This window comes from Natrix helvetica (genome assembly GCF_964273705.1).
Source record: "Natrix helvetica genome assembly, chromosome: 2".
NCBI lineage: Eukaryota > Metazoa > Chordata > Lepidosauria > Squamata > Natricidae > Natrix > Natrix helvetica.
Genome location: NC_138552.1, coordinates 289563774 through 289590349, shown reverse-complemented (window position 1 = coordinate 289590349; position 26576 = coordinate 289563774). Strand labels below are relative to the sequence as shown.

The 26576-nt window shown below is 45.1% G+C and overlaps 1 protein-coding gene across 4 annotated transcripts in view; it reads right to left on the bottom strand.

Moving 5' to 3' along the window:
• Positions 1 to 26576, bottom strand: part of ACACA (acetyl-CoA carboxylase alpha) — a 298570-nt gene that overhangs the window by 41832 nt on the left and 230162 nt on the right. For all 4 annotated transcript variants that reach the window (XM_081945356.1, XM_081945358.1, XM_081945357.1 and 1 more), the window contains 5 exons: positions 14947 to 15090; positions 13173 to 13293; positions 5947 to 6043; positions 3681 to 3777; positions 2981 to 3116 (listed from right to left, as the gene is read on the bottom strand). In XM_081945356.1, coding sequence (XP_081801482.1) covers positions 2981 to 3116; positions 3681 to 3777; positions 5947 to 6043; positions 13173 to 13293; positions 14947 to 15090 — 595 coding nt within the window. The remainder of the gene's footprint in view (positions 1 to 2980; positions 3117 to 3680; positions 3778 to 5946; positions 6044 to 13172; positions 13294 to 14946; positions 15091 to 26576) is intronic.

Below are 26576 nucleotides of genomic sequence, written 5' to 3'. Positions count from 1 at the left end.
AATAGGAAGCCATCGGAGTGGATGGTAGTCCGCTTTTCAGCCCAATTTGTTTTATTTTTCGGAGCCTGGGGGAGGTGGGGACAAAGGGTTACTGAAACTAGATGCATTTAGCCTCCCCCGGGCTCGACATCTCTGTTTTGCATCCTAAATTGAGAAGAAAAATAAGCAGCACTGCCAAAAGTCATCACTATGATGCCAGTATTTAACTATTTGATCCTACGGGGTTTCCAACAGTCGCTAGAGACCCATGCAGGGTGCCAAACATCAAATCCTGATTTACATATCCTCTCCTATTTTACGATCATTTGCATCTGTAAATAAAGGGGAGCCTCCATTCAGCTCCATGAAATTGCTTTACATGTATCAATATGAAATTTGGCACCACAGAACCATCCTGAGTATAGTTAGTCCTCGCCTTATAACCGTTCTTTCTTGTTATAAAGTTTTTTATTTTTTTCATTTTCATAACATATAAATCACGTGTATACTATTACATAGCAACATCATATTGTATTATTAAATGTTTAGATCAATTCATCTTACCATCAACTCCCAAAAACCAATTATTGGCTCTTCTGTTCTCCATATTTGTACCTTATCCATCACTTTCTTCTCCCTCTTTCCTCCCCCTCCCTACCTCCTTTCTTCCCTCTGTCATCCTTCCCTTCTCTACTTCCTCTTCCTTTCTCCTTCTCCTCTTTCCCCTTTCCACTCCTTTCTCTCCTCCTCTTCCCCCCCCCCCTTGCCCTCTCTCCTATCCCTCTCTTCTTCCCTTACCTCTCTCCTCTACTTCCCACTTTTCATCTCATTTATTTGGTGTATTTCAGCTTCTGAGTAAGCTCCATTTTATGTTGATGGTATTTATAATTCCTTTCCTTACAACTGTTCTTTTAGTGACTATTCCAAGTTATAAAGTTGAAGTTACAACTGCCAAAACCTCTTAGGGAGATATTTACAGCTTGACACAATGGTCAGATATGGGAGATTCCATTCTATATCCTACCATTTGCGGAGCGGCAGAGGTAGAAGACTAGGCTCACATCCTATTTGATTATTGCTTGTATAAGGGGGTGAGAGACAGGGACCTTGGTCTATATACCAAATGAATGGCCTATTGCAGGGGTGTCCAAACTTGGCAACTTTAAGACTTGTGGACTTCAACTCCCAGAATTCCCCAGCCAGCTCTGGGAGTTGAAGTCCACAAGTCTTAAAGTTGCCAAGTTTGGACACCCCTGGCCTATTGGGATCCCCATATCAAAACAACTGACTTTATGTGCAGCCAGAACCTAAAAATAACATTTAACACAGCACAGTACTTAAACAAAATGATTCGGTTGAGATCTGCATACGCGGAACTGATTGGGGTAGATTGCAGGGGTGAAACCGAAATACAATTTTATCATATTTTATCTTATCTGTATCTTAAATTATTGTACTCTACTCCCATTTCATTTTAGGCTGTATTTTATTCCAATTCCATTTTAAATCGTATTTTGTTCCAATTCCATTTTAAATGATATTTGATCCCATTCCATTTTAAATCGCTTTTATCAAATTTTAAGTCATAATTCGTTTCGGGAACTTTGCACTTTGATATGGCCCAAGGGTTCATCAATAAAGACTCAATGTCAATAAAGGCACTGATTGTTTTTTCGCACTTAGGACTGGGGTGGCATCTCTGGTCATGTGATAAAAATTAGGGCGCTTGGCAACTGACTCATATTTATGACGGTTGCAGTGTACCGGGGTCGTGTGACACCCCCCCCCTTCTGACAAGCGAAATCAATGGAGAAGCCAGATTCACTTAACAACCGTGTTACTCACTTAACAACTGCAGTGATTCACTTAACAGCTGTGGCAACAAAGGTTGAAAAACGGGGCAAAATTTACTTAGCAACAGAAAGTTTGGGCTGTTGTGGTCGTAAGTCAAGGACTACCTGTAAAACAGTGACTAAGTAGCTAAATATTGACACAGAAAATGACCAGACAGAATTGTCCCACCAACGTTAATTAATTTGTGGTCTCATACTCGCCTGCCCAGGCAGCCTAACCTTATTTTGCTTGACATGAAACAAGAATAGCAAGACAGGTAGTCCTCGCCTTACAATCATTCATTTAGCGACCAGATTTACTTAAAAACCGCATGCTTCACTTAACAACTGCAGTGGTTTGCTTAACAACCTAGGCAAAAAAAGTTCCTAAAATAGAGAGCAATTCACTTAATCACCTTGCTTAGCAACCGAAATTTTAGGTTTCACTTACAGTCATAATTCAAGGACTACCTGTACCACTAAACCCAAAGATGCTCTTTTCAAGAGGCAACTAGACTTCCTTATTTTTCTTTGAAGACGTTTCGCTTCTCATCCAAGAAGCTTCTTCAGCTCTGACTGGATGGTGGGGAATGGAAGGATTTATATTCCTTGCAGACAGCTGGTCATTTGCATCCTTTTAGAGAGTCATTGAGGCTGCCTGGAGGTTTATCTGTGTCCTCAATGCAAATACGTGTGAAGCCTTCTTGGAACTGTTGAAATGACGGTGTTGTGAACTGGAGATAGATGGTGTTGTATCTTTTTGTATCTGCTCAATTTTGACATAGATGGCTTCTTTAACCCCTCTTTCAAAGCCGACTCTGAGGACACAAATAAACCTCCAAGTGGCCTCAACAACTCTCCAAAGAATGCAAATGACCAGCTGTCCACAAGGAAGATAACCCTTCCATTCCCCACCACCCAGTCAGAGCTGAAGAAGCTTCTTAGATGAGAAGTGAAACGTCCTCAAAGAAAAACAAGAAAGTCCACTTGCCTTTTGAAAAAAGCACCTTTGGGACAACCATGATCTGGATGACTGAGAATCTCTATAAACATACACCACGAAATCCACTACTAAATTTCACTAATTGTCCCTGTCATCTACTCTTTACCAGCACCACCGTTTCTCACCGTACTCCTTTCTCCCTCTCCTTTTTTTTTACAATAATCACCTTTCATTCCACCTGAGAAACCTCTCCAGTTGGCGAAGACAATCAGCGGAAGTCCTTCACGATTAAAATCCTTGATGGCTTCTGCGGTTTTGAAAGCAGAGTCAGGAAACCACACTTGGCCAGCTTGCTGAATAATCTGTGGCAGGGGGTGGAAAGGCGAACCGGTTAAGATTCTGCGCAGTTCAGCGAACCGGCAAATCCCACCACTGGCTGGCCCCGCCCACCCCGCCCTATCTTGCCTCACCTGCCTTGGCCAGTGGCTAGAGTCATGACCGCACCCAGCTGCTCTCTGGCTAGAGTCGCACTCGCTCGCCCAGACCATGCAGCCCAGCTGATCTCTGTGCCTCACCCACTCTGCTCACTGTGGCTGCCCATGAAGGCAAGGTGCTCAGTCGAAGGGCTGCCTCGGGGTAGACATGGCTAGGCTCAGCCGCCTTTTAGGCCTGGCTCTCGCTATCCTTCCACCCCCATGCCACCTGTTCACCCTTTGGCTTGGATCGGGGGATGCACCAGTTTCTTGCTCTGGCCTTCCTCGGGGCCTCCACCCACATGCCGCCCACTCGCCCTTTGCCTCGGGTTGGGGAATGCGCCAGTCCCTGGCTCTGGCCTTCCCTGGATCCAAGCATCTAATCTTTCTCTAGTGGTCATACAGATGTTTTCAGCCCATATGTGAGTTGTCCACCTTAGAAACAACAGTTACCTTGGCTTCTGAGTCTAGATTTGCAGGATCTGCAGGAATGCTCAGTTCTACTGTCCTTGTTTCAACAGCAACCACTCCAAGTGGTATGCCACCTAGCCTAGTAAAAGCAAAAACACAACATTAAATGCCTAAGCAACATTCCCCAGCATTGTTCCAAACTCTGCTTTTGATTTTTAAAACCTGCGTAATGCTTAGAAGAAACCTCAGACAAAATAGTTTTTACAAAATAAACTGAACGTAGATAAAGGCAAAGATTTCCCCTGTCCAGTTGTGTTTGACTCTAGAGAAGGGGTTTCAAACGCAAGGCCTGAGGAGCCAGATTCAGGCTGTGGGGACACTTAGATGTGGCCCATGGGCCCATCCTGGAAACAGTGAAGGACTGGCCCGTGATCAAATGTCCAGCATGACTATACACTGAAGTACATGGAATGCTGTCACCTTCCCGCCAGAATGGTACCTATTTATCTACTCGCATTTGCATGCTTTCAACCTGCTAGGTGATCAGGAGCTGAAGCAGGTAACGGGAGCTCATCCTGTCACACAATGCTTGGGTCTCAAACCTGGGCTGTCAGCTTTTCAGCTGACAAGCTCAGCGTCTCTAACCGCTGAGCCATCACCCCCCTTAAATTGAACATAAAGAACATAAAATAATAATAAGGAAGAGCCAATGACATGAATAGATGCATCAACCACCCAAATTCTTGATTGGGTGTGATTACAGGAAAGCCTCCTGAAACCACGGGAGGGCGAAAAATGGCCCAACAGGCTTACCAGAAGTTCGGAAATGAACTTCCGGTTTGCCTGTTGGAGCGTTTTGCGCCCTGCCCAGGCTTCAGGGAAGCCTCCTGAAGCCTGGGGAGGGCCCAAAGACAGTCTAACAGAAGTTCGTTTCCGAACTTCCGGTAGGCCCGTTGGGCCTGTTTTTCATCATCCACAGGCTCCGGAGGCTTTCCTGAAGCCTGGGGTGGGCGGAAAAGGGCCTCTCCCTGCCCTCCGGAAGGCTGAAAATCAACTGGCCAGAGCGCTGGAGCTGACATAGGGCAATGCCTTGCGTGCCCTCAGATATGGCTCCGCGTGCCACCTGTGGCACACGTGCCATAGGTTTGCCATCACGGGTGTAGGGTCCCCTCCGGCGGGGGGTTGGACTAGATGCCCTACGCACAGTCACCCATGCGCTGGTGACGTCTCGCCTGGACTACTGCAATGCTCTCTACATGGGGCTTCCCTTGAGATGCACTCGGAGACTGCAGTTGGTCCAGAATGCGGCCGCGCGGGTGATTATGGGGAGGACTAGATACTCCCCTGTAACACCTCTCCTGCGCGAGCTGCACTGGCTTCCTGTAGTCTACCGAGTGCGTTTCAAGGTTTTGATTACGATCTTTAAAGCGCTTCATGGCACAGGACCTAGTTACATGCGGGATCGCATCCTGCCCCATACATCCCTACGACCAATCCGCTCACACAGAGAGGGACTTCTTCGGGTGCCATCCACTAAACAGTGTCGGGGGGCGACACCCAGGAGCAGAGCCTTCTCTGTGATGGGCCCAGCCCTGTGGAATGACCTCCCCCGTGACATCCGGATTACTTCCGATCTCCGCTCCTTCCGTGTACAGCTGAAGACCCACCTCTTTCAATTATCTGGCCTGGCTCAACCGTAATTTTTTCTTATTCCTCCTGACAGTCCTTTTGAATTTTAAATTGTGTTATTATTAATGGGGTATTTTAATGGCTGATTTTTAACATTCCTAATGTGATGTAATTTGTTACCTCCTCCGTGCATGTATGTCTTTGTATATGTGTGTATTTGGATAGTTTATGTGTTTGCACATATGTTTTTATGTTTTATATGTTCTATTGTACGCCGCCCCGAGTCCTGTGTGGAGAGGGAGCGGCTAATAAATTCAAATTTATTATTATTATTATTATTAAGGTCTCATCCAACTCTGTTAATCTGTTAAGCTCCTGATTCCTGCTCAGAACATGTCCCAAACAATTAGACCTAGCCTCAAGACGCTTTTGTAAAGATCAGAAGAGCTTTCTGAAGCTCAGAGCATTTTGAATGCAAAATATTTTGCATCTCAGTAGTTCTGTGTTTTGCATTTGCCAATAACACACAACGACCCTGATTCCTTTTTAATTCCGTTATCCTGCTAACTTACAGGGTCCTTATACTAATAACAAGAATCTTAAGTGCTCTGAGGATGCCAAAGTGCTCTAGGCATGACTATTACTGTTGCTGCTATTGTTAATGTTCTTAAAGACTTACCTGGCTCTCCCAACCACAACCGTCTGAGCCCAGGGCTGCATGATCTCCAAAAAAGAGCCGTAATCAAAGAAACCACTCAGCCACTGGCCCTTCTGAGCTGTAAAGATAGGGAGAAAAGGGGAAATATTAAGAAAAGTGGAAACTTAGCATGACTTGGTGCCGTGGAAGATGATGGTTTGGAGAACAGAAGAGAAGACTTGAGTTCTACTGGAATGGTGAATCTTCTTTCCTTGTCCCAAAAGTGTTCTTTTTTTAAAGGCAATTGGGTTTTTTTAAAAACAAAAACTCTTTGTTTTTCTGTGACACGTCTTCAGAACTGAAGAAGCTTCTTGGATGAGAAACATCCAAACATCTTCAAGAAAAAAAAGGCTTTAAAAAAAAAAGCACCTTTGAGACAACCTGGATGACTGAGAATCTCCATAGACATTTTCTTCCCAACATCCAAGTTGTCCAAGAAGAAGATAATAAAGAGAGCTTCCCAACTATCATTTCTCCACTCTTCCACTCATTCTTTTCTTTTCTATTATGAGACAGAGAGCTTGTCTTGAACTTGTGGACTTCAATTCCCAGAATTCCCCAGCTAGCATAGGCAACTGGACAACTCTGGGAATTAAAATCCACAGGTCTTAAAATTGCCAAGGTTGGACACTCCTCACCTACATAAATATTTAGGCGTTCTAGAACCAATGGCTAAGTTTCCATAACACTGAGATCACCACCATTTCTTCTTGATGTCCATATTACGGCTTCTGTTCACTCAGTTTTTCAGTTTCTTAAATATTAGGCAAAATTAAAAAGAGAAATGGCATACTGAAAAGTATCTTTATTGCCAACAATGGCATACAGAAAAGCATCTTTATTGCATCTTTATTGCCTTTCTTAGGTTCCCAATAGGTCACTCCAGCATTTTTAGAAGACAATGGTGTGTATCAGCAGCCCACTGCTATGTTTTTAAATTTGCTCGCTTGCCCAGAGAAAGTCAAAGATCAGCTGGAAACTGACAGGACACAATATGTTTAACCCGTTCACTGAATTAACTTATCTACTCCCTTCATACAATGCACTGACCACACAGGCTGGATTTCAACAGCTTAAGTCACTTTAAAAAGTAACCCAGGTTAACACTATCCTAGCAAGGGAGTTTGTAAGACCTTTTCCTGACTTGTATAGACGTTTTGTCTGAATACAGCCATTGAATGTTGAGGAAGGATTTAGTCTATAATTCTAAACTACCTCACAGGGTGTGGTTGTCGTGGGGAAAATAGGAGGAGGAAAATGCCTTGGTTATGTTCACTGCCTTGAGTTATTTGTAAAAATAATAATAATAATAATAATGCTGGGACACAAATAAATAAATAAATGTTTAAAACATTCACGGGAAGCTTTCAAGAAGAGACTGGACTGCCATCTGTCAGAAATGCTGTAGGGCAGTGATGGCTAAACCTTTTGTTGTTGCGTGCCGAAAGTACGCGTGGCCACACTCATAATGAAATGTGTCTGTGACCCCCTCACGCACCTCTGCGCATGAGCGGGCAACCACCCCTTGCGCTCCCCCCCCATATGCACATGCTACCCCCACCCACCCCGCCCGCACCCTGTTTTGGGCCTAGCAGGCCTCTCTGAAGCCTCCTGAGATAAAAAAGGGGATACGGGGGGGGGGGGGAACGCACCGCATTCCCCTCTGCTCCCCCTCATCCCCTGTGCATGCGCACACATAAAGCATGCGTGCGTGTCTCTTGCATGCACCCTGTCACCCACACATGTGCGGCAGAGACCCCAAAATCAGCTGGCTGGCAGGAGGCACCGGCACGTGTGCAGTGGAGCTGAGCTGGGGCGATGGCTCATGTGCCCACAGAGAGGGCTTTGTACCCTGTGCAGTGGCGGGTTTCAAAATTTTTTAGAACCTCTTCTGTAGGCCTGCTTTGTGGGAGTGGCTTGCCAGCCATGTGACCAGGTGGGAGTGGCTTGCTGGCCATGTGACCAGGTGGGAGTGGCTTGCCAGCCATGCGACTGAGTGGGAGACTCTAGAATTCCTCCTCCAGTCATGTTGGCTCAGGAACTCTGGAATTGAAGTGTGCAAGTCTTAAAGCTGTCAAGTGACAAGACCCTTGCACCCCTAACCCTTTAGGAAAAAAAACCCCAGGGGTGTTCAAACTTGACAGCTTTAAGACTTGTGGACTTCAACTCCCAGAATTCCTCTCCTCGCTCTTCATCTTGATGATGTGCGGATGGGCAGGGGGAGGGAGCTGGAACCGGTTCTAAGCGGCACTGTAGATTTGTGGAACCTCTTCTATAGAAGAGGTTGGAACTGGCAGGAACCCACCGCTGCCCCTGTGGCACGTGTGCCATATGTTTGCCGTCATGGGTGTAGGGTCTCCTGCTTGGGCGGGGGGGGGGGTTGCACTAAATGACCTACAAGGTCCCTTCCAACTCTTGTTATTCTGTTATTGTTCAAAAGAATCTTTATCTAGCCTCTCTTATCAGCTTTACTTTGCTTATTCTCAGAAGCTGAGACACACCGCTCTCACAATTTTGGACTTTCATCCACCCTGCCACCGACAGGTGGGATATCAGCGTACATTTTGCCCCAGATCACCTTTAAAAAACGAATGTCCCATTTTTAACAAATAGCACCAGGAGAGACATATTATAACGACAAAACCCCTCTGCCCGGCCTCACCAAGGGTTGTCTCTTTAATTTGCTCGTCTGCATAAAAAGAGGGCCATTTATCAGCAGAAAGCATCAGCTGTAGTTAAACGACGGGACACGCGGGTAGAAGAGGGAATTTGTGTTGGTTTAAATAAATAACTCTACAGGGTGTTTCTCCCCCCCCCCTCCTTTCTTTCAAGATACAGCAAGCATTTTTCAAAAGAAATCTAAGGCATTAAAGCTGTTGTTTTTCAAGCCTCTTCAGTTTTCTAAATTACGTGTTATCTTTTTCTAAACATAAGTTATTAGGCTTCCTCCACCCAAATGGGCAATGCTAGCAACGAAGAGGCCGATAATTGACAGTGGCGGGGTGGCAGATTATTTGAGTGATGGTCCACACCACAGCAGAATGGCATATAGGCTTGAAGGGAAGTGTTCCTCGACCTTGGCAACTTTCAAGTGTTTGGACTTCAACTCCCAGAAGTCCCCAACATGCTGGCTGGGGAATTGAAGTCCACACTTTTTAAAATTTGCTGAGGTTGAGAAACACTGCTTGAAGGTCTCGGATTTGTTTTGGGACCTCTTCCCACGACAAAGGGCTGGGCCAACATCTGAAATATTTTGGGCAGCTGTTGAAATCCTAAAGCAGGGGTGTCTAATGGGCGGCCTATGGGCCGGATGCGTACGCCCACCCCAGCTCCGTGAATGGGAAAAATGTTGTGAAATGTCACGTGACCGCAAGGTGACGCCGTGAGTTTGACACCCGTGCGCTCGAGGCAAAGTGATGTTGCCATTAATCCAGCTGCAAACAATGTTCAAAATAGTGGGTTAGTACCAAATTAGGAAAATCCAAAGCAAGGACCCTCAAAGGCCTCTAGGATGTCAAAGCTGCCCAAGCCTTCCAGATGTTGACCCAGCCCTTGTGTTGGGAAGAAAGTGTCCCTCTGGAGTTTGTGAGAACTTAAAAATGTGACTCAACAAGGAATAACAGAATAACAGAGTTGGAAGGGACCTTGGAGGTCTTCTAGGCCGACCCACTGCTCAGGCAGGAAACCCTACACCACTTCAGACACATGGTTGTCCAGTCTCTTCTTGAAAATCTCCAGTGTTGGAACACCCAAAACTTCTGGAGGCAAGTCATCTCACAGATTATTTGTTCTGTCAGGAAATTCCTCTTCAGTTCTAGGTTGGTTGATTGGTCTCCATCCATTGCCTTTTGTCCTGCCTTCAGGTGCTTTGGAGAATAGGCTGACCCCGACTTCTCTGTGTCAAACCCTCAAATATTGGAAAACTGCTATCATGTCACCTCCTTAGACCTTTTTCTAAATTAAACTAGACCAGGTGTGTCCAAACTTGAGAACTTTAAGACTTGTGGACTTCAACTTCCAGAATTCCCCAGCCAGCCATGCTGGCTGGGGAATGCTGGCTGGGGGATTCTGGGAATTGAAGTCCACAAGTCTTAAAGTTCTCAAGTTTGGACACCCCTGAACTAGACGTAACCAATTCCTGCAACTATTCTTTGTATGTTTTAGCCTCCGGTCCCTTAATCGTCTTTGTTGATCTTCTCTGCACCCTTTCTAGAGTCCCAACATCAGAACAGAAACCAACAGAAATCAAATACAAATCCATGAGCTTCCTCCCACCTCCCCGTCACATCTTAAAGTGGCCAAGTTTGAAAAACACCTGTCTAGTCTATATTTTAAAAAATGGCTCTGTGTGTGTGTGTCTGTGTGTTCCAGCGTAACTCTGGAACAGCTTGAGCAATTTCCATCAAACTTGATACACACGTGACTTACTCTCTGGAGAAAAATACTGTGGGGATAAGACACCCCTAACACCCCTCAGGATTTGTATTCTGTTAAGAGGCAGCCTGTTGTGCCTTTAAATGGCTTCTACTGTACAGCACAGTGGAGTTGCCATGGTAATGGCTTCACAGTACTCCACGGGTGGAGGTGGGGGAAAATCCAACATTAGAAATTATGTTTGGTCTGGACATTTTCCCCCTATAAACAAATACCTGGGCAATGCTGGCCTATGGGCTAGCAGTAGCTAAAGAGGCTGGAGTAGGAATAGGAAAACCTGAGTTCTAATCAAGCTAATGTTGAAAAACACAATATCAAGATCCAACCTGCTCTAAGCGTTAATGCCAACTTTCTCTCTTGCCGCTACCCTGAATTGGCTTTCTCTGATTCCTCCATTGCACAAACATTGTCTCCAAAACCACTCCAAAAACAAAAACCAAAGGAGGAGGAAGGGGAAGCTCCGTGTTTCTGCCCCTTTCTGTTTTGTAATAATTGCGAAAAAGTCCTCTCTTCTCCCCAAAGCCGAGTGCAAAACCAATTAAAAGTGGAGATGTAGGGACGCCAACCTTTGCTGACTCCAACAGAATGGAAAGTGTTTTATCAAGCCTAAACTTGAAATTACTGTGTTCTAATATACCCGTTTCCCCCCCCCCCAACCCACCCACCCGCTGTAAAACGTGGCCATCTATTTTAAAATTATCTCTTCATCGAAGAGTCCAGAGAGCTGATCATTTCGATTCCGGGGCCTCGTGTTGAGCGTCAGTTTGAAGAATATCGCGGCGCTATCTCTCCTAATAAACGGCTTTAACTTTTCACCTAAGAGATCTCTCCCTTAACTTATCGGGGAAAATCATCTGCTACCCTCAACGCCTCTACTAAATTAGAAACCAAAGTCACTCCTGTTTGGAGCATGGAGACTCAAGACAAGGCAGATGAATTGCCAGCAAGATGATTTGAGGAGGGGAGAAGCAAGGAAGGGGAAGAACATTAGACCCCAAATTGCCAGGGGGAAAAAAAAAACTACCATTGTCAACGGCTTCGTTCTAAGTAGGAGCTAGAAGTTGTAAGGTTTCCTAAAAATGCCCTAATTTTTCAAGCACAAGCATACAAAGTCCGACAAGAGGAGGGAGGAGCAGTGCTGATCGAACTGCCCCGGTTGAGGGGAAAGTCTGATAGGGACTCAGACCTGTTAGCCCTATTCCTTGACTTAGCTGAGATCCACCTAGAATGCTATGGACACCTCTGCTCATCCCCCAGAGCCACAGTGAATACTATCACAGAGGGACTAGAGCAGGGGTATCCAAACTTGGGAACTTTAAGACTTGTGGACTTCAACTCCCAGAATTCCCCAGCCAGCATGGCTGGCTGGGGAATTCTGGGAGTTGAAGTCCACAAGTCTTAAAGTTCCCAAGTTTGGACACCCCTGGACTAGAGGGAGAAGCAAGGGAGTGACTAGCAGCCCTCCACTAGAGGAGAGCCCCCCCAACTGCAAGGCGTAGATGACTTCCTACGACTGCTAGAGGCCAGATTTGAGGAGGTTGGGGGAAGGACCTGTATGCAGAAGGTGAGCTCACTGACCTAAAGCAGAGGGGGCCGCCCCATCTCAGAGCACGCCTGTGAATTTAGGAGAATCATTGGAAGGCTACCCCCTTTACCAGAGTGTCTGTTAGCACATTTTTTTCAGAACAAGCCTGGACAAGCAGGCTTTTGAAAAGAAGGCTTGGAAACTCCTTCGTTCGTATTTTGATTTCTGGCAGAAATTTGAAAATTTGCATACAAAATACCGAGTAATCCTTCACTTACGACCACAACCACTCCAAAATTTATGTCGCTAAATGAAACAGTTAAGTTAGATTTGCCCCATTTTATGACCCTCCTTGCCACAGTTGTTAAGTGGATCGCTGCAGTTGTTAAGTTAAGAACATGGTTGTTAAGTGAATCTGGCTTCCTCATTGACTTTTTTTTTATCAGAAGGTTGCAAAAGGGGATCATGGGACTCCAAGCCACTGCGACTGTCATAAATACGAGTCTGCTGCCAACCAGCTGAATTTTGATCACACGACCGGTTTCTAACAAGCAAAGTCAATGGGGGAAGTCAGATTCACTTAATTTGCGCGTGATTCACTTAACATTCAGGGCAAAAAATAAATAAATCATAAAAATCTGGCTTAGTCATATGATGTTTTACTGAAGGACCGCATTGCTTAGAGATTGAGGTTCCGGTCCCAATTGTGGTTGTAAGTCAAGGACTACCTGTATCTAGCATTCCAACATTACTTAATACTGCTTCAAGCTCAAATCGCTTCCAAAATGGTGAAAGCAGCCCATTTTACAGAAAGGACCATTCAGTACTTCAACAACTAGCATTCAGGCGCTGTCTAGCTGCATTAAAGTCAAGTCCAATTAAATGACATTCAATTGGACAATGTGACCTGCACTAATAGGGGGAGGGAGAATCCTATACTTTAATTATGTGGGTTTGCACGGGAATTAGTTAGATCTGGTTCTGCCCTCATCGGTGCCAAGGTACTCAATAAAGTTTTGCATTAAAGAGATTGGATCGTCTCGAGGGCGCCTGCTTTGGTTGGGTCCATGAGTCGGAACGTTGACAGCATTGTTATTAAGTGGGCAGTAGGCCGCCCAGAATTACTTGATTATGAGATGAGCAGCTTTATCAAATATGAAAAAGGATAAATAATGGGAGTTATATCAAGCATAACGAGCCCCCCTGCGCACTTCATCCGGATTGAATCCACGTTCTGAAGTCCACATACTTGGGTGAGGTCGTCCAGCAAGCATCCAGCGAGGATCGTAGGGGGCCTTGGTGGGGAGGAATTCAATTGTTCTGTCTATCGGGTCCTTCACAATGAGCATCGGGACTGGACTGAACACACTCTAGTACAAAAGAAACAAGCCAGAAAGCAAAGTTATTGCACAGTCTTATGATTCTAATTTTCAGCCTATCCTTCCTTCCTGGAGAAAACCATGTCAGTTAGAAAGCCTCTGTCTTGTTATCTGTTTGGAGAGAAAAATCACTCTTTGAGGATATTATTACCGTTTCCCCCAAAATAAGACCTCCTTGGATAATAAGCCCAATTGGGCTTTTGAGAGCATGTGCTAAAATAAGCCCTCTCTTGAAAATAAGCCCTCCCCAAAAATATTTAAACGCTAGCTACCGTGCTGCTTCTCTTAGTGACGGCCGCAAAAAGAGGGGCAGGCCCAAGCGATGCTAGGGCTGGCTAGAGTGTGCCAGAAACAGAGACAGAACTTCCGGCCCTCTCTGAATCAGCTGATCCACGGGCCGTGGGTTGAGGTTAAGGGGCCTCCTGCAGCACCTCAAAAATAGTAAGATCTCCCCGAAAATAAGGCCAAGCGCTTATTCGGGTGTCAAAAGAAAATAAGACCCTTACAAGTAGTCCTCAACTTACAAGTAGATACAAGTAGTCCTCAACTTACAATCGTTCATTTAGTGACCAAAGATCCCAAGGCACTCAAAAAAGGGACACATAAGCGTTTTGCGCACTTAAGACCGTTGTGGCATTCTCATGGTCACATGATCAAAATTCGGACACTTGGCAACTGGCATATACAGGTGGTCCTTGATTTACAACGGTTCATTTAGTGACCAAAGTTGCAACACCATTGAAAAAAGTGGACTTATGACCAGATTCACTTAAGAAAATGGATTACTAACTTGCAGTGATTCACTTAACAGCTATGCCAAGAATGGTCGCAAAATGAGGCAAAACTTACTTAACAAATATCTCATTTAACAACAGAAATGTTGGGCTCAATTGGGGTCGTAAGTCAAGGACTACCAGTATTTATGATTTTATAACCACTATGCCAAGAAAGGTCATATAGGTAAAGATAAAGGTTCCCCTCGCACATATATGCTAGTCATTCCCGACTCTAGGGGGCGGTGCTCATGTCCATTTCAAAGCCGAAGTGCCAGCCCTGTCCGAAGACATCTCCGTGGTCATGTGGCCGGCATGACTAAACGCCGAAGGCGCGCAGAATGCTGTTCCCTTCCCATTAAAGTTGGTTCCTATTTTTCTACTTGCATTTTAACATCCTTTCAAACTGCTAGGATGGCAGAAGCTTGGACAAGGAACAGGAGCTCACTCTGTTAAGCGGTGCTACGGATTTGAACCACCAAACTGCCAACTTTTTGATCGACAAGGTCAGCATCTTAGCCTGCATGGAGCAAAACTCACTTGACAACTGTCTCACTTAGCAACAGCAATTTTGGGCTCAATTGTGATTGTAAGTTGAGGATTACTTGTATATCTCTAAATACCAGCTTTTTTGGTGTGTGGGGGATAAGCAATGCTTTGAACTGTAAGGAATAAATTGTGAAGTCTCCAGCATTTTTGGATTTGGGTTGGTCTAAAATGCCTACAGTTTTCAGTTGAAACTAGGGTTGAACCTGTCCATATGTTGTGAGATTAAGGAGTTTTTCGTCATGTCTTCTGACTGTTGGCTGACGTTCATGGCTATGCGATGCATAAATCGTTTAAATAAAGAAACAAGAGGAGGAAAATGTACCTTTGGCATGTATGAGAGCCACTGCAGAATGGTGTAGACACCTTCAAAGTCATCACACACAGTGCTGTGGGTCACTCCGTTGTTATGCATGATCTGGACGCCACCCAGCTGGTTATTAGAAGTGTACACCTCTCTTCCAAGCACCTGTGCAAAGAAAGGGGCAAGAAAAAGAACATTGCCAGTTTTTTTAAAAGCACCCAATGAGCTTTAAAATGCTTTTGTTGCTGTTGTTCTTTCTATCTATAGAAAGCCAACAAAGTGGCTAATACAGCATGCATTAGAAAAATATATACAGGAAGAAAAAACAGACAACCGTATGCAGTTAAATTCTCGTAGTGTGTGACAGTGTTTGTTTGTCCAGTCCATGAAAAGGGAAAGGAAAAAGGATGGGAAATGCAGGAAGGGGAGGAAGAGAGGAAAGTGGAAGAAGGGAAGTGGAAGAAGGGAAAGAAAAAAGTGGAAAAGGAGGAGGGGGAAGGGGAGGAGAGAGGGGAAGGAGAGAAAGAAAGGGAAGGGAAGTGGAAGAAAGGAAGGGAAAGAAAGAAAAGTGGAAGAAGAGGAGGGGGAAGGAGAGGGGAGGGGAGGAAAATGGAAGAAGAGAAGGGAAGGGAAGAAAAGTGGAAAAAGAGGAGGGGGAAGGAGAGGAAAGTGGAAGAAGGGAAAGGAAGGAAAGGAAAATGGTAGAAGGGAAGGGAAGCGGAAGAAGGGAAAGGAAGGAAAGTGAAAAAAGGGAAAGGAAGGAATTTGGAAGTAGGGAAGGAAAGGAAGTAGAAGAGGAGGGGAAAGGAAAGAGGAGGAGAGGAGAGGGGAAGGGAGGAAAGTGGAAGAAGAGAAGGGAAGGATAGTGAAATAAGAGGAGGGGGGGAAGATGGAAGGGGAGGGGAATGAAGGGGGAAGGGGAAGGGACCTTTACATTCCTAACTTCTGCATTTTGCAATAACACAATTGTTTTTTAAAAAAACAGCAAAATCCTCCTTGGTGTACAGCCAAGAACAAGTGAGAGCATCACATCTATTCTCCTCACGCAAACAGCCATCGGAGGATACCTGGCTGAAATCCACCTTTGCCCACCTGGCTCCAGAAGTAAATAAAATGGGGGGCAGGGGAAATATCACACCAGGCAAACCCGCACAACCTCCTCAGAAGGCGCTTCCAAGCAGGCGCCCCTGACCACCAGCCTCCCGCGCGCAGGGCCCGTCTCCTAATCTCCGCCGCGCGCCAGGCGCCGTGTTTCTCATTCCCCCGCTATCTCTTCCCATTTGCCCTCTCCCTGACTGATACGCTGATCTCTCGGTCACTCGGGTTTCTGCTCTGCTGGGTCCATATTACTAATAACACCTCTGCCACGGCCAGTTTACCTCATGAAAGCAGGAGCACATCATTACAAAATAAACTCATAACTTTGACATTCGAGCAAATACATGCCATTTGTTATTTTTATGGCTCGAGTCTTTCAAACAGGCGGCGGGCATTATATACCTGTTTCATTTAGATTTTATCAACGGCAGGGGAAGAAGGGGGGGGGAATAAAAATAAAACAAGAACAAAGAAAAAAGGGAAAAGAGAAACAAACCCACAACCGCATTGTCTCCAAAACAAAAACAGGCCAGAAAATGTCCTGGTTTAGGTGGCACCTTTGTGTGTTTTTCCTCCCTAAAATGGCCGCAGAAACTTGCCTGGGGGTGTTAGCAGGTCTCCTTTAGCTAAAATAGCAGAATTTGGGTTTTGTTTTTGATTTTTTGGGGAGGGAGGGGACACGGGAACATAAGTGGAATTTGGAGAACCAGGTTTGGTTCACGCTCACAAAATGGCCAGTTACGGCCATCATTGAGCCCGGGAATTATGGCCGTAAGTCGTACCGGTCGTTAAGTGGGTCATCACACCGCCCCGAGTCCCTTGGTGGAGAGGGTGCGGCATATAAATTGGATTAATAAATAAAAAATAAATAAACTGCACCCCATTTTACAATCTTTTTTTGCAGGGGTTGTTAAGCAAGTCCATTCTCCACGAAGGGCATGTTTTTGGACAGAAACCAGAAGCAAATGCCGATTTCCAGGAGAATAACGTTGTTAATTGGGGGGGGGGGTTGTCACATGAGCACAGGATGCTGCAAATTACTGTGTGTGTGTCTGTGTGTATGTGAGAGAGAGAGAGAGAGAGAGAGAGAGAGAGAGAGAGGGAGGGAGAGAGGAAGAGAGAGAGAGAGAGAACTTGAAATTGAAGGTTGAGGTATGAAGGAACTTTGAATAGTCACTAAGCAACTGTGTTGGCAGCTGTGTGGCCGACGGTGCCTCTGCCAGCGAAAAAGTGGTCCTCAGCTCCGTTTTAAGCTGCAACGGCCTCCCACAACTCTCTGCCAGAGCTCGGGAGGGACACGGTTTTGCTGGCAGAGGCACCACGGGCCAGTCCCTCACTGTTTCCAGGTTGGCCCCTAGGCCAGCACCCTGTAGGACTTGAGTTTGACACTCCTAAGCTCCTTTTTCACTTGCAGAGGGTTGCAGGAGGCTGTTGCAGCTGAAAACACAGCTTGGGACCCCTGAGTTTTTGCTGGCAGAGGCACTGCAGGCCGGTCCTTCATTGTTTCCAGGGTGGATCTGTGGGCCAGATCTGAGCACCCTGTGGCCTGGATCCAGCCCGTGGGCCTTGAGTTTGACACCCCTGGTTTATGGGATTCTATCTTTCCCTACAGGCTCTTCATCAGCATCCGTCGGCTGTCTTCCCACAACTCAGCCTGAATCCAGGCTGCTGCCTCCGCTATCAAAACACCGAGACAAGTAAATATGGCAGCCTCTCAACGGTGCTTCCCTTGAAGCATCCTGATGCTCTGGGGTGGAGGTGGGAGGGCTCATTTGTCTTGAACTCCAAAACGGAATTTAAAGGGCAGCTGCAGACAGTATATATTAGGCCATTTTCGCTGCTTGTCAGCAGCAGTAAACTGGAGGGCCTCTACAGTCTCTCACTAAGTGGCGTCTGCAATAACAGCTCCCTTTTGCTTCCAGCAGCTCCTGGATCTGCTGGCTGGTGATGGAAATCACAGCAGCATTTTTTTTTTCTAAACAAAAGAAAGAAATCCTCTCCCCAAATGGAAGCTGCTTCTTTCTGTTCCGTTCTAAACTTCCTCTAACCTGCTCTCAAGGAAAAATTAGATTAAACACCCACCCCCATCAAACCCAGTCTTCCCTCTTTGCTGATCCGCTGTCCCTGGCAAGGTTGGCATGACTGAATGTAGCCCACTTTTCCTGTGACCCATGCACCGATATGTGCCATCTCTGAAAGAGGCGGTTTCTAGGCACATTTGGATCTTGCATTTAGTTAGTTTCAAAGTAGTCTAGCAGCTCAGCGGAAGGAGAAGGGGGGGGAGTGGATGAGAGGAGGGGAGAGGAGAGGAAAGGGGGAAGGAAGGAAGAAAGGAAGCAAGGAAGGAAAGAAGGAAGGAAGGCGAGCGCAAGGAAAGGAAAAGAAAAAGGAGGGAGGGAGGGAAGAAAGAAAGAAAGCAAGGAAGAAAAGAAAGAAAAAAAGAGGGAGAGGAGAGGAAGGGAAAAAGGAAAGGAAGGAAAAGAGGGAGATGAAAGGAAAAGAGAGGGAAAGAAAAAAGGAAGAAAGATAGGAAGAAAGAAAGGCAGGGAGGAAAAGAGGGAGATGAGAGGAAAAGAGAGGAAGAAAAAAAGGAAGGAAGGCAGGAAGGAAAATAGGGAGAGTAGAGGAGAAGAGAGGAGGAGAAAAAGGAAGGAAGGAAGGAAGGAAAGAAGGAAGGAAGGAGCAAGGAAAGGAAAAGAAAAAGGAGGGAGGGAGGGAAGAAAGGAAGGAAGGAAGAAAAGAAAGAAAAGAGGGAGAGGAGGGGAAGGGAAAAAAGGAATGCATCAAGGAAAAGAGGGAGATGAGATGAAAAAAGAGGAAGAGAAAAAAGGAAGGAAGGAAGACAGGAAGGCAGGAAGGAAAAGAGGGAGAGTAGAGGAGAAGAGAGGAAGAGAAAAAAGGAAGGAAGGAAGCTTCATTTTACAGCTCCCTTCCCTTCTCCCCAATAAAATTTGCTTCTGGAATTTTCTAACGGCCTTAGGGATGGTTTCCATTAAGACCAGATATGGACAATTGATCTAGGAGCTGTTGGCCACCCTTTTTACTATCAAGGATCACGAGGTCATGCTTGATGCGGCTAATGGGTACTGGAGTCCAATAATGTTTGGAGAAACTAGGCAGCATTTTTAATAAAAGATGCCCAGAGGCACAAGGGACTTCATTTTACTCTCATATTATAGCGATTTATGGGAGGTTGGCCCTTAATCGAGTTCGGAGCTTCTTGGATGAGTAGTGGAACATCTTCAAGGAAAAAACAAAGTCCAGTTGCCCTTTGAAGAAGCACCTTTAAGATAGTGAAGGAACATCTGGGCTGCTTCTGTATTTTTCAATTCATGAGTATTCAACAAGGGAAACTCCTTGAGTTAGAAACATACAGGCTTGGTCTAATGCTTAGAGATTATTAAACTGTGCTCTGCTCCTGCTATCAGCCCTGTGATCTTTTATTTTAGAAGAAGTAGGGCACTAAACGTACACAGTTCTTCAACACCTCCACATTAAAACCCCAAGCACCTGGTAAATGGAATTATACCCCTGTCATCTCTTTCCCACAATGTTTTAAGAGTATAAAAGGACTCATTTTTTCCCCTTGCCTTCAAATCTCCCTCATTGCACTCCATGCCCAGCATCAGAATGGAAAGGTCTACTCGGCATTGATTTAAAGTCGGAGAAATAAATAAAATGCCTTCATCATTTTAGTTCACAAGAAATTCATGGTAGGCTACTACATGATATATTCGAAGAGCTGTTTGCAAATCTGGGTTTTCCCCTGGTGAGCGAAGCATTACAATAAGGAGTGGCCTCTGTGAAATGTTGGTTTGTGTGGATTGTAATTCAAAAGAAAAAAAGCTGATGAAACGATTTTGATTTTACAACACATGGACAGAAAAAACCATGGTTTCAGTGCGGAAACGGTGAGCATCCTAGTCTAAGGCGAATCCAAAAAAGCTAGAAAATTCCTGGAAGCCTGGCATTCAAACAAATCAGCCATCACCGGGCACATAGAGATAAACAACAACTACATGCCATTCAAAAGAGACAATAAATAATCCAAAAAGGAAACAAAAAGACCAAAACACCTCCTCCCCAGCAATCAACACCCAGATGAGCAGAAATGAACAGCAAGATTGATAACAGAACAACAATCAAGAAATAAGCAATAGCCCAATGAGCTGATGTGGTTTTCTCTCCAGCAAAATACGGAAGACTCCGTCTACAATCTAGATCAGTGGTTCTCAATCTTGGACAACATGCAGATGTCTAGATTTCAAAATTTCCCAGCCAGCTATGCTGGGAGTCAAAGTCCAAACATCTTCAAGTTTCCAAGGTTGATAAACATTGATCTAGATCTTGGCTTCTTGGGGGGGTGGGGGGCTGTTCCATCTGACGCTCCCAGAATTAGCATCAGCATCATCCTGAGGTTATCAGAACTTGAATTGTTAAAGGACAAGCTCCATCCTCCGATAAGATGTCATGATGGCCAGACCAAACAAGGCATCTACACACAATCTGGAACTCTCCATCCCAAACGGCGGTGCTGCTGCCGAAAAAACACCAAGGACATGTCCTTACCACTTTCTACAGAGGGACCATTGAGAGCATCCTGTCATATTGCATTACTGTCTGGTTTGGAAGCGTTGTTGCTTCGAACAGGAAGGCGGAGCAGAGAGTGGTGAGGACTGCTGGAAAGATGATCGGTACTTCACTTCCTTCTATCCAGGACAGGGCACACAAGGGAGGCTTGAGCAGAGTCCACAGGATTGTCTGGGACGCTACACATCCTCTTCACAACCTGTTTTCTTTGCTACCTTCTGGGAGTGGGCTTCAGGGTATCCGAAGCAGAACATCCAGATTCAGTCACAGTTTTGTTCCATGTAGCATCAACCTTGTGAACTCTCAAATTTCCTCGATGTATTCAAAATGGACAGAGATTAATACATGTGTGTGTGTGTTTGTGTGTGTGTGAGTGTGCGTGTGCGTGTGTGCGCGTGCACGTGTGTGCAGGTATATATTTATCTACCGGTATATATATAGCATGCTTATGTGTTTGGGTAGGTACATACTTTCTTTTGAGAGTAGGCAAGAGAATTTCATTTTTAATGTGGGCGAGTGTGCTCACAAAAAAACGATAATAAAAGTTATCTTATCTTATCTTACGAGGAACATCCAAATGATAGTAAAAAAGCAAATAAATAAATAAAATTCAAGACTTGTGTTTTAATGCTGAAGCAAAGATGCTTAAATTCCACAATGTTGGTAGAACAAGCAATGCCTGTCCTGGCTGATCAACTGCCCCTCTGACACAGCCAAAATTGCTTTCTTAAAATAAAATAAAAACAAACAAACAGAGTTAAGATAGCGCACATATATTTTCACCAGACAACAGCAAAAAGGCCTCTGCCAATATTTCTGCTGCAATTCATTCCCCTTGGCACAAACGGACCCAGCTCAGGCACATGACTGGAGGCAGACTTCCAGGTGCGCACATTAAAATAGTGGCCACTTTTTTAAGTTGGTCACACGATTGCGAAGTGAATCTGGCTTCCCACTGACTTTGCCCGTCTGAAGTCAAAATGAGATCACATGACCCCAGGACCATGCAACCGTTATGAGCGGGTTGCCAAGCATCCAAATTTTGATCACATGACTGCAACCGTCATAAATATGACCCAGTTGTCAAGTATCTGGACGCAAACCATGTGACCATGGGATGGGAGAGTGGTGTGAAAAATGGTCGTAAGCCACTTTTTTCAGTGGCGTTGTAACATCGAACAGTCACTAGAAATAAAAATAGAATAGCAGAGTTGGAAGGGACCTTGGAGGTCTTCTAGTCCAACCCCCTGCCTAGGCAGGAAAACCTACACCACTTCAGACAAATGGTTATCCGACATTTTAAAAACGTCCAGTGTTGGAGCATTCACAACTACTGGGGCAAGTCGTTCAACCGATTAATTATTCTCACTGTCAGGAAATTTCTTATTTCAATACAATACAATACAATACAATACAATACAATACAATACAATACAATACAATACAATACAATAGCAGAGTTGAAAGGGACCTTGGAGGTCTTCTAGTCCAACCCCCTGCCTAGGTAGGAAACCCTAAACCATTTCAGACAAATGGTTATCCAACATCTTCTTAAAAACCTCCAGTGTTGGAGCATTCACAACTTCTGGAGGCAATTCTGTTCCACTGATTAATTGTTCTAACAGTTAGGAAATTTCTCCTTAGTTCTAAGATGCTTCTCTCCTTGATTAGTTTCCACCCATTGCTTCTTGTTCTACACTCAGGTGCCTTGGAGAATAGTTTGACACCCTCTTCTTTGTGGCAACCCGAGATATTGGAAGACTGCTATCATGTCTCCCCTAGTCCTTCTTTCTATTAAACTAGACATTTCCAGTTCCTGCAACCGTTCTTCTTATTTGAATAGAATAGAATAACCTTGGAGGTCTTCTAGTCCAACCCCCTGCTTAGGCAGAATACCTTATACCACTTCAAACAAATGGTTGTCCAATTTCTTCTTAAAAACTTCCAGTGTTGCAGAATTCACAACTTCTGGAGGCAAGTTGTTTTCACTGTCAGGAAATTTCTCCTTAGTTCTAAGTTGCTTCTCTCCTTGATTAGTTTCCACCCATTGCTTCTTCTCCTGCCTTTAGGTGCCTTCTGCCTTCTTATCCTATTCTTTGTGGTAGCCCCTGAGATATTGGAACACTGCTATCATGTCACCCCTAGTCCACACTAAATGAACTAACTGTTGTAAGTCGAGGACTACTTGCATCCCGAATGTCTGAAGATTACAGCAGCTGTCAATGTCCCCGCCACAACAACACAACCAGCCAGCCCATCTTTCACTCCTTCTAGAAGCCGGAGAACAAAATAACCTTCAGAAACTCCAGGGAAAGGCTGGGGGGGAAACGCCACTCATTCCAGCCAAGCCCCTTGTTTCCTTTTCATCCCTCCTTCCTTTCCAATTAGCATTCTTCAGGTGTTGCCTCTGTTCATATCCACCCTAATCGTCCTGCTGAGCCACTCCAGAAAGATTCATACGATGCATTAATAATTATAATAATGCCGTTTTGCATGGCAAGGACGGCCCTGGCAGATTCAATTCTCGCCTTATGACTTTGATCTCATTTGTCATGACAAGAGAGATCTGCGGTGGGCCTCCTGGTCTCCATCAGACCCAGGGGCTGACCGGAACCATGGGTTCAAGAGCCAGAAAGGAAATCCTTTGGCTGATGGCTCAAAGAAGACTCCAGGGATATTCCAGATTTAGGCACCGTTTCAATGTGAGGAAGAGAAAAAAAAAGGAGCCGTATACAGGTAGGGACCCAGTGGTTCAGTGGCTAATACGCTGAGTTTGTCGATCAGAAAGATCGGCAGTTCGGCAGTTCGAATCCCTAGCGCTACGTAACCGAGTGAGCTCCCGTTACTTGTCCCAGCTTCTGCCAACCTAGCAGTTCGAAAGCACGTAAAAATGGAAGGAGAAAAATAGGAACCACCTTTGGTGGGAAGGTAAGAGCATTCCGTGCGCCTTTGGCGTTTAGTCATGCCGGCCCCATGACCATGGAGACATCTTTGGAGAGCGCTGGCTCTTCGGCTTTGAAACGGAGATGAGCACCGCCCCCTAGAGTCGGGAACGACTAGCACGTATGTGCGAGGGAAACCTTTGCCTTTTATACAGGTAGTCCCTGATTTTCAACAGTTCATTTAGTGACCTTTCAACGTTACAACAGTGACATATGACCGTCTTTCACACTTACGACCGTTCATGTGATCAAAATTGCTTGGCAACCGGCATGTCTTTATGACGTTTGCCATGTCCCCTTTTGCGACCTTCTGACAAGCAAAGTCAATGGGGGAAGCCAGATTCACCTAACAACCCTGTTACGAGTGTAACTGCTGTGATTCCCTTAACAACGGTGGCAAGAAAGGTTGTAAAATGGAGCACAGCTTACTTAGCAACCCTCTCGGTTACCAACATAAATTTTGGGCTTGATTGTGGTCATTAAGTCAAAGGACTACCTGTGTGACATAACATGGCTAATCCAGCCAACTGCACATTCCATTTTGGAAGCCATGTTTGCTTGTGGGTGACAAACGCCAAGTGAAGACAGGGAGACTCGCTATCTGTGCGAAATGCATTAAAAACATGTCTGTGCACGCACACTTCCAGAAATCTGTCCACCGTATTTTTCAGAGTATAAGACGCACCTTTTCCCTCAAAAAAGAGGGTGAAAATCTGGGTGCGTCTTATGTTTGTTTGTTTGTTTGTTTGTTTGTATTTATATGCCGCCCTTCTCCAAAAGGACTCAGGGCGGCGTACAACATTAAAAAACACACATCCCAAAAGTTAAAAAAAAAGATTAAATCCATATCCAAAAAAAACCAAACCGAATTTAAAAGACAATACATTTAAAATGAGTTAAAAAACACTGAATACAGCATTTTTGGCCTCCTGAAACCCCGCCCCCTTCACCAAAATGGTCATGCATAGCCTTTAGGAGGCTTCCAGGGTGCTCTTGGGGGCTGGGGAGGGTTAGAACAATTAATCAGTGGAACAGAAGTTGCCTCCAGAAGTTGTGAATGCCCCAACACTGGAAGTCTTTAAGAAGATGTTGGATAGCCATTTGTCTGAAACGGTATAGGGTTTCCTGCCTAGGCAGGGGGTTGGACTAGAAGACCTCCAAGGTCCCTTCCAACTCTGCTATTGTATTGTATTGTATTGTATTGTATTGTATTATTGTATTGACCCCAGCTCCCAGGAGCACCCTGGAAGCCTCCTAAAGGCTATGCATGCCCTTTTTTTTTTTTGACAAAAACCAGGCCATTTTTGGGAGGTCTGCAGAGTGCAAAAACTTTTTTTTAAAAATTTGCCTCTTCAAAATCTTGGTGTGTCTTATACTCCAGTGTGTCTTATACTCCGAAAAATACGGTACTTTTCATCAGCGATACCTTCCTGCGTCTGGGAGGGAAACAGCGCTTTCCCCACATGAGGGTTCTGTGCCACTTCTTTATTTTAAACACTATTAAACACAAAGCTGGCAGGATTACTAACACCTCAGATGACTGGTTCAAGGTTCAAAAGACCTGAGTATCCATTTGTAGAGTTCTGCACTTAAGATGGGGGTGGGGGGGGGAATCAAACTTTCAAGGTAAAGATTGCAGAGGTTTTCTCGGGCAGAGGGCTGCAGGAGGCCATCCCATGCCCCCTCTCCCCCCCCCCCCGCCTCCGGCACTTAGTTTTCCCTGGCAGAGGGCTAGCAAAACAAACTAAAATCAAAACAAAAGGAGAAATGTTTCCCCTTTTACATTTGCGCATGCAAGGGACAGGAAAGGAGAAAGGGAAAGAGGAAACACAAAGAAGAAGAAGGGAAGACGGGAAGAGAGGAAGGAAGGAAAAAGAAGAAAAGTGGGGAAGGAAGAATAGAATAGAATAGAATAGAATAGAATTCTTTTATTGGCCAAGTGTGATTGAACACACAAGGAATTTGTCTTTGGTGCAGATGCTCTCAGTGTGCATAAGGAGAATAAAATGCATTCATCAAGAATAAAAAGATACAACGCTTAGTGATAGTCAAGGTTACTAATAAGCAATCAGGAAACGATCAATATCAATATAAATCGTAAGGATACAAGCCACAAAGTTACAGTCATAAGTGGGAGGAGATGGGTGATAGGAATGATGAGAAGACTAATAGTAATAGTAATGGAGCCTTAGTGAATGGCTTGACAGCGGTTTGAGGGAATTATTTACAATAGTAGAGTTGGAAGGGACCTTGGAGGTCTTCTAGTCCAACCCCCTGCCTAGGCAGGAAACCCTATACCGTTTCAGGCAAATGGCTATCCAACATCTTCTTAAAGACTTCCAGTGTTGGGGCATTCACAACTTCTGGAGGCAAGCTGTTCCACTGATTCATTGTTCTAACTGTCAGGAAGTTTCTCCTCAGTTCTAAGTTGCTTCTCTCCTTGATTAGTTTATTTGTTTAATAGAGTGATGGTGTTCAGGAAAAAACTGTTCTTGTGTCTAGTTGTCTGGACAAAAGGAAGGAAAAAGAAGGAAAGAGGGGAAGGAAGAAGAAAGGATAATGAAGAGGGAAGTAAAAAGGGAGGCTCTGAGGGAAGTCCTGTCTTAGCACTTAGCACCACCACAGGTGCCCCCAACACGAGCGCCGTCAACCTGGCCACCCCCCTGCCCTCCCCAGATCTGCACTGGAATACTGTTTTAGCCCCCACTATGGAGAAAGGGTGCTGACTAACTAGACAGAATACATAGGAGAACTCCAAGATAGTGAGGGGCTTGGAAGCGAATTCCTACAAAGCGCGTTACTCCACTAGGTAGCATCATCAGTGTGAGGGAGTGTGGGGTTTGCTCCCTGTTTATATACAGTAGTTTGCCCCGCCAATGTTGGTGAGGATGTGGTATTCTCCTTGGTAGTTCCTTGATTAAGGTATTGTTTTCTGCTTGATTGTTTGCCTGGTGTTAATCCTTGCTTATCTGAGTGTATGCGGCTGGAGAGAATGTTTCCTTCTTAGCTTTTTTTATTGTC